Below are 10,333 nucleotides of genomic sequence, written 5' to 3' on the forward strand. Positions count from 1 at the left end.
ATAAAAAATTTCAAAAATTAAAAAAATTAAAATTTTGAAACAAAAAATTATATTTAAAATATCTCTTTTCACTACTTTTCCACTTAAATTAGCAACCTAGAAATTTGTTAAACCACCCTAACTTAAAACAGCTACCCTTTATAAATTACTTAATTAACTTTTAATTTCTTACAAATTAACGCAAAGAATAATTGTAACAATTTTATAACTCCTCTAAGCAGCGCGCATTGGTCAGCATGATTCGTGTGAGGCGCCACACTTGCTTCGCCGCATTTTCCAGCGCGCCGGGCGATTTGCCCTTGAACAAATCCATATTCGGTAGAAAATAATGTGGACAACGACGGCACTGCAGACAGGAAATCAGCTGCAGAAATATGCCGTTAATGCGATCGGCAATGCAATTCTCTTCCCATTCCATTTCGCGCGGATGCTTCTCACACTCGTAGAGCAGCAGTGTCTTCAAGTGGTACGATGTGACTGGATTGCCGGGCAAGTCCAAATGTCGATCGCGTAGTGTCTTCAAAATGCTCAAACAACGCCGACGGCTGGCACCTGGAAGGGATAAAAGGAATTTCTGATTAACTTTGAATTGAATAGGATACTGAAATAATTCTAATAAATTACTTGGGAAAATTATAAGATAGGCTCTTTTAATTGAAGTTTTTAATAACGGTACAAATGTAAAAATAGTTTTAGAATATTAAACGGCATTTCATTGATGACCACGCCCTCAAAAGGCTATAAATAATTTAACTCAGAAGTAAATAAGTAGAAAATATATTTTCACAATTACTGGGGAAGGTTTCGACCAGACTTGGTCACAACAATTCATATCCCTATCTTATACCACGATATGTAGTCAAAATTTATGACTAATTCATTACAACGGTATTCATTTTACAACAATATCTATAAATATCACAGCTATCTGACAGATAATACTATACTAAATATAATTGTGTTGCCAAAACAATCACAACGGTATAAAATTTGTATAGCAACACATTTCCTCTCCATAAAATACTAGAATATTTGTAGATATTCAAAACCCTCTTAGAAAACATTGAAGAACAGGAATGTCGAAACTCTACGACCCTTTCCTCTTATACTACGAATAACTGGCCATTAAAAAAGATATCAGAATCCAAGAAGGAAGTTATACAAAAATCAGCCTTGATATGTTAAGATCGTCGCAAATTCATTTAGCCACAAAATTTTTATATCATATAGTACCATTGGACCAGGATCACAACATAGTTTACTCTCTAGCTCTATTAACGTATCTTTATTTTATTGATGTTGTTTTCCTGTGGATCCAGGGTTAAGTTCTTAGGACACCCTTGCAATAGACGGTTAAGTTAGTGATTTTTTTTTAAGCCAAGACGTTTCACCCCTTTTATCTTCCTTGAAAACAGTGTAACTGCTCTGGATGGTCTTGAAATTGAATCAAACCTCGAGCACCTCATTTTCAGTCTCCTATACGACAAAGTTATTGAAACCGAATGGGGAAACGCACGTGCTCGACGAAATGTGAGCGGAGGAACCCCAGAAGGTGGAGTTCTCTCTCCTCTTCCGTCTTTAACGACCTGCTTAAAAACTTCAAGACGATGTATCGCTTATAGCCAAAGGAAAGTTCCTGAGTACTGTTTACGAATTGACGCAGGGGTAACTCAGCGTCGTAACTAATTGGACAGTTGTAAACGGTTTCGCCATCAACCCAAATAAAGGAGATAGGATTATTCACTAGGCGATACAAGATCCCGGCGTATTGCTGCTGCAAATGGAAAATATTCGTCCATAACCACCGATACAGTGAAATATCTAGGGCTCTTTCTGGATAGGAAGCTTTAATGGAAGCCAAATAGCGAAGAGAGGCAAAAAGGCATCGATTGGAAAAGGTGGAGTCTGTCACCGATAGTTGTCTTCTGGCTATACATAGTCTAGCCCATTACGTTCTATGGAGTCTTTATGTGGTGGAGGGCTCTAGAAAAGATCACGCTTGCAAAGAAACTCAAGAGCGTTCAACGAATAGCGCTCATCAGCATGTGTGTTGCAGTAATTCAACCTTGGCACTTAACGCCATCTTGCACATATTGCGTGTGGACATCGCCGGAAGTTGTATGGCTGCGAAAGTTGTCAACAGACTCAGAGAATCTGGGTTTCTAAATAGAACACGTGTCTGAACACTCGGAAAACCCCACTCACTTTGACTACTTACGGAATCACTGGGGCAACCAAGTGCCTCAGTTTTTAAGAAATGGTTCTGAAATTTTGCACACACTCTTTGCTCACCAAAAAACTACTCATTAGTCGAAGCGGCCGATATCGGAGTACTATAGCATATAGCTGACATACAAACTAACCGATCCAACTCAAGTCCTTGTATCGAATTTTTTTTTATTTTACGAGATACCATCACGAAATTTGGCATATATTACTTTCCGAGATATTGCTATACTATCCATATACATATATTGTTCAGATTGGATCACTATAGCATATAGCTGCCATATAAACTGACCGAACAAAATCAAGTTCTTGTATGGAAAACTTTTTTATTTGACGAGATATTTTAATAAAATTTGGTATGAATTATTTTAGAAAACAATGAAATAATCTCCGGAGAAATTTTTTAGCTCGGACTACTATAGCATATAGCTGCCATATAAACTGACCGAACAAAATCAAGGTAAAAATCTTTTTAAACCCTTTAAGGTAATCAAAATGCAGCTATGAAGGGTATTATAACTGCGGTACAGTCGAAGTTAACGGTTCTTTTTGTTATTCTAGAAAAAGCAGAGGTTTATGTTAGGATACTGACAACGATTTCAAATTAAACCTGAGACGTGACGTCGTACAAATGAAAAAATATGAACCCAAATGTTTGTGAATACATAACTGCATAACCTTAAAAATAGTTTTTTTTTTCAAAAATTTATTGATAAGTTATCAATAGGTCAGTTATTAAAGCTCTAAAGCTTACGTAAAACCCAAAACAAATAATGGCGTGATTTTATTGAAGCCCAAGATATCTGAGTATCCGATACGAAATGTTTGTATTTGTGTATTTATATACAGATATGGCAAGTACAATAATCATAAAACTGTTCGCAGCGCCACAAGCGACTTTCGAATTTCCTCAATTACAACAAATTACAACGGTCTCTTAAGTTAATACCGACGGTAAAACGGCAAAAATATAGAATATTTCTTATAAATTTGTTTTTATGCATGTGTATATGTGTGTGTGTGAGGTGTCGCTTCTCGCAACCGCTTATCGCCGACAAACGCGTATTAATTTGTTGTAGCGCCTGACAGTTTTATGAACGCATTCCTGTGTAATGCGCTGCTTTATAGTTGTTGTGGTTGTTGTTATATTACCAACACGCAACGCAAAACTATTAAAGTTGTTGTTTTTCTTCTTTTCTTAAATTTTTTTATTTTTATTTTTTTTTATACTATGTTTCTTGTAATCTGCTAGCGCCCTTTCAGCTTTGCTGTGCTGCGCTTCTTGCTAGTGTTTGTTTTGGTTATTTTTAAGTTTAAGCAAACAAGCAACAATATTTTATTGTGTACAATAAATTAGTCATTTGTTAAGCATGAATGACATACGTCACAATGCGCAGACTTCGCAAACTTAAAAGCTTTGTGCGCCATCAAAGCAACTGCGTATATCCATGTGAAGTTCGGCAAGCTCACTGGCTTCAAGGCGTACTAGCAAATGGGTTATCAATTGGTAATGGAGAATTACTCGCATTTAAATGTATTATTTGTTAATAATTATTATTAAGGGTTATTAACTTAATAGACGAATTATTATTAAAATTTGATTGGAAAGGACCAAAAGGGATTTTGTAAACATTTAATATTTGGACTTAGACAATAAGATATGAAAAAGCTTTTTCGAAATAGTGAGCATGATTATTTTGCTGAATTGGTACTAAACTCTAGCAGAGGAAACCATTTTATCTTCCCTTTTCTGATTTAATCACAAATTTTCAAACATATTTTAAAAAATAATTTTAAGTTCCTTATTTGGAATTTCATTAAAAAGGCCATTTTAATATTACTTTGTTCAGAATGTCAAGTGATGTCATTATTATGTGGAAATTTTATATATTTGCTAATATTTTGGTTTTTGAAATCTCTTATATGATAGAGAGACAGATCTGAAGCAATGCTACAAAGATCTCAAATCGTATATAGTATAGTATGTACATATGTATGTATATTAGAACAGGCTAATTTACAGAAAGCCAAAACATGGACATATTCTACGGTTTATTCTGAACAATTTTTCTCAAAGCAATATGGGTCTAAAACCAGTTTTTAGCCAGCGATTTTTAAAACGAATTTTATCTTCTAGGGATTGTAAAAATTTCATCCTCAGTTGAAGAATGAAGTTGATACATAGATATAAGCTCATATTACATTGATCATTTGACGAAATCGGCGAGATCGCATGGCCATATCACATATCTCCCATACTATAAACAATGGCCAATACCCCGTTATGGTAGCTCTAAGTCTGTATTTATAGTACTGTTCCTGGACTTAAGGAATAAATCCTTAGTTTTTGTCTTGTCGTAATTTGGCCAAATTTATAGATTTCTATCTATTTTGAGCAACTAACTCTTAAAGTTTAGCCCACTGATTCCTAATTTCGGTAGTAAGTTTTAATATAATAATTTCGACTTGTTTTTGGATCTTTATCTTCCATGATGAAATGGCAAACCTTAGAGAAGTGACAAAAGAACAGGCAAAAATATGGCCTTATCGGTCTATTTTTGTATAGTCTCTATTGAAAACCCCGTTACTTCATATTGTTAATTCTACTCCCTCTTGAACATTCTTAGCTGAACCGTATTGTCTCTGGCTCTAATTTTTATAGACTCTTGACTTAGCTAACTCGTCTGCTGTTTCATTGACGAAAATGTTTTTGAAATGATCGGCTAAGCACTACTGAGGTCACACTCATATTTGGCATTAAGGACAGCTCTACTAACTTAGCAAAATAATTTTTTTTCGAAATATCACTTTTCCGGGAAATTAAATTACAATTCCGGATGCTTTTTTGTCGCAATGTATGCGCGTACATGTAGTCATGTCCAATTTAAAAATGTTCATTTTGCAAACAACCATCTTCCCAATAATAATTATAATGAATAAATTAATTCGAAATTTTCTAAGCTCCTTTAATGTCTGACCCTTAAAAAATTCTAAGCAAAAATTTGAATTTACATTTTATTGGATTATCGTACTATATTCTCTGCACACATTTTATTTCTTCTCAAAAATATTCATTAACTCTAATTCGTTTATTTCTTAACGCATTCAATTCGTTTGATTTCATCTCGACTCTAGTGAAAATTTGTTTTTGTTTGTTTCTCACTTGTCCCCAACACGCCAATCATATTGCTCGGAGTGTCGACACAGTGCGCTCAACTAACGCAACTGTTTGACCAGTAAAAAATGCAAGGCGCTCTCTTCTACAGTAAAATGCTCAGTCGCTCATTATACCAGGAATGTTTTTGCAATAATTAACATTTGAGAATATTTTAATGAATGAAACTTGCTTGATAACTAACTGATACCAAGTATTAGACGGTAGGAAGGTTACCCTCGCTATTAGATAAATAAGTATCTAATTAATTCAATTGAAAACTCCCGCGGCGCTCGAACAAAGTGACAATTATAGATTTATGTATATGTGTATATGTATGTATTTATATGAAAATATTAGATAAGACAGCTAATGGAAGTGAATAGCGCACGACTAATCGGAATGTCAATAATGCTTTAAGGAAGTATTTAAATAGTCATAAGCAATACTTTTGTATGTGAGTTTATGCCCTGAACAGGGTGCCACATATTATTAAAAGTTGCCACGGTCAGTTCGCTTGTATTATATAAACGCAAAATAATCGCTCAGTTTTCAAGATATCGTTCTAAAATTTTGCATACGTCCACTTCATCGCAAAAACGTACTCATCTGGTAAAACCGTTAATATCGGACCACTATACCATATAGCTGCCATACAAACTGATCGATCAAACTCAAGTTTGGTATGGAAAACTTTTTTATTTGATAAGGTATCTGCTCAAAATTCGGCATAACTCATTTTTCAAGGCAACAGTACAATCTCCGAAGAAATTGTTCCGATCGGTTAACTATAAGCTATAGCTGTCATACAAATTGAACGCTCAAATTTAAATGCTTGTATAGAAAACATTTTTATTTGACGAGATATCTATACGAATTCTTGCACAGCTTATTATCCAAGGTAATGGTACCAATTTCGAACATATCATTTAGATCGGACCACTATAGCATATAGCTGTCATACAAACTGATCGCTTAAAAACAAACTAAATTTCTTTTTATACACTTGTTCGGTATGAGAAGTGCACTTAGCTTCTGTGCCACCTAAGTTAACGTTTTTACTTGTTTTCATTTACTTCTTCTTCATTTACTTCACTCGCACAAATTAATTGTCCGCAATTTTAAACGCCACCAACAACTATGCTAATATGATGATAAATGCGCGATTAAGCAATCAATTTATCAATGCAAAGCAATTCAGTTGATTTCGCGAATAACCAGTGTGTTCATTAATCTTTAATTCATTTCTCGCATTCGCATTTATTATTATTTAATTAGAAGTTTTCGAATCGATGCTGGCAGCTGGCAGCTGGCGCACAGTTCGTGAACTTCGAACAAGTGCTGTGACTTCCTGATGAAAGTTCAGAATGAGCCAATACATGCGACAATTTGCAACAGTTCGTGTACACACACACCTACACATGACCCTACATCCATACATGCATGTATATCTACATTTGTATGTGTGTTTGTTGGTAGCCTTAATCTCAGCGTGATCACCAGCGCCGTTATTGTGGCGCTTCTCGCTGCCAGTTTATGTGTCGTTAGCCTCGCTTTGTGACGCGTTTTCTTCATATCGGCGCGATTACGCTTAATTTATAATTCTCCATATCAAAATTGTATCAAAAGCGGTATTGTGGGTTTTTGATTACTTGCCGTAAATTCTTTCGAATCGCATTTTCTAGCTGATTCCTGATTCCGATTTTTTTTGACATTTTTACGAAGCACAGTTATTTCTCATACCAATTTCGAATTTATGCTGGGATTTTCTGCCCCGTGATTTTCTAATGATTTATTTCCAAATGTCATATGATTTTTATAGAAACAACGTCAGTACTGTTACTTATACTATTTCGCTCCCAGTTGGCTTCACCGTTTTGACAATAAATTTAAATAAAATAATAAACTGTATTATAGTAGTTATTACTGACCGCATTCTTAACAAATCATACGAACGTAAATGCTAAAACCAGACTGGGACTGTCAGCTCGTGAAAACTGCAGGAAAAGTCTAGAGCAAAGCACCAGGGAAACAATGGAGCAACTCTTGCGATAGAGAGGCTACAGAATCAGTTAAAATTCGGTTGAAGAATGAGTATTCCTCATGAACCTAGTAACTGAACTCGATCTGGTATCGCAACGGAACAAAACTGGTCTATACGTGGCTCATTGCCTTACCTAACCTAATCTAATACGAAGCCCAATCTAATACTAAGCCCAAACCTAAATCTCCTCAAACGATAAAGCTTGCAATACATGCATTTTATTCCGATCGTTCAGTTTGAATGACAGCATAACCTACAGCGATCCGATATCGAACGTTCCGACAAATGAAGAGATTCCCGAAGAAAACGATTTCTCGAAGACTGTTGGACTAATTCGCATATATGCCGGCAGACAGACGGACAAAATACTACTAAATCGACTCAGCTGGACGTCACGCTGATCATATAAATGTTTACTTTGTAGAGTCTCTGATGTAACCTGAGTAACTTGGGCAAAAATACTAATTAAATTTCGCGCGGAAACACATTCGTCGAAATTTTTTTTTTTCTCGTTTGGTATGACTGTGCCGAAATATTCAGAATGTTGGAAAAGGTCTTCGGTGATAACTTTTTGTCACGAGCAAGTGTTTATGAATTGTGCTTGAAAGATCATTGAGTCTAAGAAAACTGAAAGCACGATTGGTTTTGAAAAGGTGAGTCGAAGAAGAAACAAATAAAGTCAAAGCAGTTGAAAACTCAACGTTATGTTGACAGTTGTCTTCTTAGCTCTTATTGAGGTATGGGGCTCTCCGAAGCCCTTCCGAACTGTCAACAAAAAATTTTGTTTGAGAGTTATGGATCATATGCGCGAAGCTTTTCGTAAAAAGAGGTCGGAATTCTTGTCCGACAACTCTAAGCAACAAAATATATAAAATATCATTGAATTTGAGCCATTAAATAGTATTCTACGCCACTAATTTTACATGTCTATATAAAGTCAAAATATCAGTATAATCAATACCAATATTATTTTCATATCACTAGTTACATAATTTTAAAATTCTGACGAAAGCTGTTGTCAACTATCACCCTGGCTACAGCAAATCATGATCCGCTATCAAAATGCCTACTAAAAATATCCCTCAATGGGCAAAATGGTCTTAATATCAAAATTAGTAAAAGAAAAAAATCATTGAAAGTGATTCCCCCAGCGCTGAGCAAGCGTCGTCGAAAGCGTTTGGCGCCAAGCAGAGCGCACAACACAGCGTGAATCACGCCGGTCCGACGGCAAAGCGACGCAGTTGCCGAGCAAAACAAAACACGGCGATGATTAAGTTAACAACCGCTGTGACTAACACCAAGCTTTGGAGGCCCATTTTTAATGATATCTACACATATAATATGACTGTAATGCCAGATCACACACACACGCGCACTCACCTTGCAGCAGCCGATTCTCGGCGTCGGTGAAGCTCAACACCCAAGCATCGCCCTCCATGGCGGAATTTTTGCCCTGCAACGCAATGCACTCCTTCGACAGCATGTCGAAGCCCTCAGTCTTAACCTCTGCCACAATGTTGGGATGTGGCCACGGTATGCCCGGCAGCGGCCAGTGGGCGGCCGAACGCGGCCACAAGCCGGCACACTTGAAAGCGGGCGTAATCTGCACAATGATGCGTTCGCGTATACGCAACTTCACCTCGGTGGTGTCGGCAATCATTTTCACTATATCCCGGTAGGCGCACTTGTCACACGCCTGCGCGACCAGCGTCTGAAAACGTGAGCGTATTTTGCGCGCCGACAAATAACCGGACGCGGTGATGAACTCCACCCACAGCGACATGGAACGCTTGCGGCCATCGCTGAGCTTGAGCACCGCACAACCGGGTAGCGTGCCGTCGTCTACGAAATTCAGCACACCCATTTGATTGAGGTAAATGACGATTTCGAATTCGTTGGGCGAGATCACCTCGAGACCCTCAAAACGGCCGTTGTAGTCGTTGAGTGAGGAGATGAAACGCGGTTCTTGCACCTCGACCTCTTTAAGCACATCCTGCACAATGCGACAGACCTCGAGTATTTGTTTGTGGATTTGCGCTTTGCGCACTTGGACGCGATCCGCGCAATATTTGTTCATTTGATAGACCATTTTGGACTGAGCCGCAATCATGTCCGACGGCACGAGCATTTTTGCGGTGCGCTTGTATGTGGTCTTGTGGTGTGGGGGGAGAGGAGATTTTTATGTATCCTGCTTGTTGTGGTCTTAAACCAAGGTTATGTCAACCTTAAATATTTTTTTTTTTAATTTTTTCACTATTTCTTTTATTAAATCTTTTATTTTTCTACTCTTCTTTCCTTACACTTTCAACTCAACAATTCACCAAACGAAACTTTTTTCAATAACTGTTGTTAAATTTTTGTTGTGTTGCTCTATTGATTTCGCCGATATCAATTTCACTTGGCACACATTGATACTTTGCGGTTATTGTTGTTAATCACCATTCCACACGCGCCATTCACACCCATCATCATCATCAACAGCCGTCGTTAGCGCAACAATCGAAAACGTCACCGCCGTCGCGTTTAAGTTTCTTGTGCTACGCTCGTATTCTTGTACACACAACGCCAAGCTCCAATGTGGACTGATTTCGTATGGCGTACTCACCGCAAGAAAACCAACCTGACTCGCCCGCCGTCGCCGCTTTGTTGTGCGCTCGCGAGGCGCGCGACTGCTTGTCGCTCCAACAACTGAAGCGACCGAGTCACAGCTGCCATCCTGCTCTTTCTCAGCGTGTTGACGTTATGTAGCTGCTCATTCCGCGTTCAATTCACAATGTTGGTGTGAAAGGGAGAGCAGTCAACTGATTGGTCTATAGGCCTGGTGTATAGCCGGTTTTTAGCTGCTAATGTGTATATGTGTGTATGTACACAGTATGCTAGCCTTATGTGAATTTAATTTTGTTGCT

At 37.5% G+C, this 10,333-nt stretch overlaps 1 protein-coding gene across 1 annotated transcript; it reads right to left on the reverse strand.

The window, feature by feature from the left end:
• Positions 1 to 10,012, reverse strand: LOC108971003 (protein mab-21). The gene is made up of 2 exons (XM_018936766.1): positions 8,808 to 10,012; positions 1 to 552 (listed from the first exon to the last, which is right to left on the reverse strand). Exons 1-2 carry the CDS (start codon positions 9,553 to 9,555, stop codon positions 203 to 205), a joined length of 1,098 nt encoding a protein of 365 aa, XP_018792311.1. The 5' UTR covers positions 9,556 to 10,012; the 3' UTR covers positions 1 to 202.
• Between the last annotated feature and the right edge of the window lie 321 nt (positions 10,013 to 10,333).

This window comes from Bactrocera latifrons, unplaced genomic scaffold (assembly GCF_001853355.1).
Source record: "Bactrocera latifrons isolate USDA-ARS-PBARC rearing strain unplaced genomic scaffold, ASM185335v1 scaffold_32, whole genome shotgun sequence".
NCBI classification, from domain to species: domain Eukaryota; kingdom Metazoa; phylum Arthropoda; class Insecta; order Diptera; family Tephritidae; genus Bactrocera; species Bactrocera latifrons.

What these genes read in the sequence shown, in the direction of transcription:
- LOC108971003 (XM_018936766.1), bottom strand. Translation starts at nt 9,555, where the DNA reads ATGCTCGTGCCGTCGGACATGATTGCGGCTCAGTCCAAAATGGTCTAT. An exon ending in CGAGAATCGGCTGCTGCAAG is followed by an intron (nt 553 to 8,807) that starts GTGAGTGCGCGT and finishes TATCCCTTCCAG; the next exon opens with GTGCCAGCCGTCGGCGTTGT.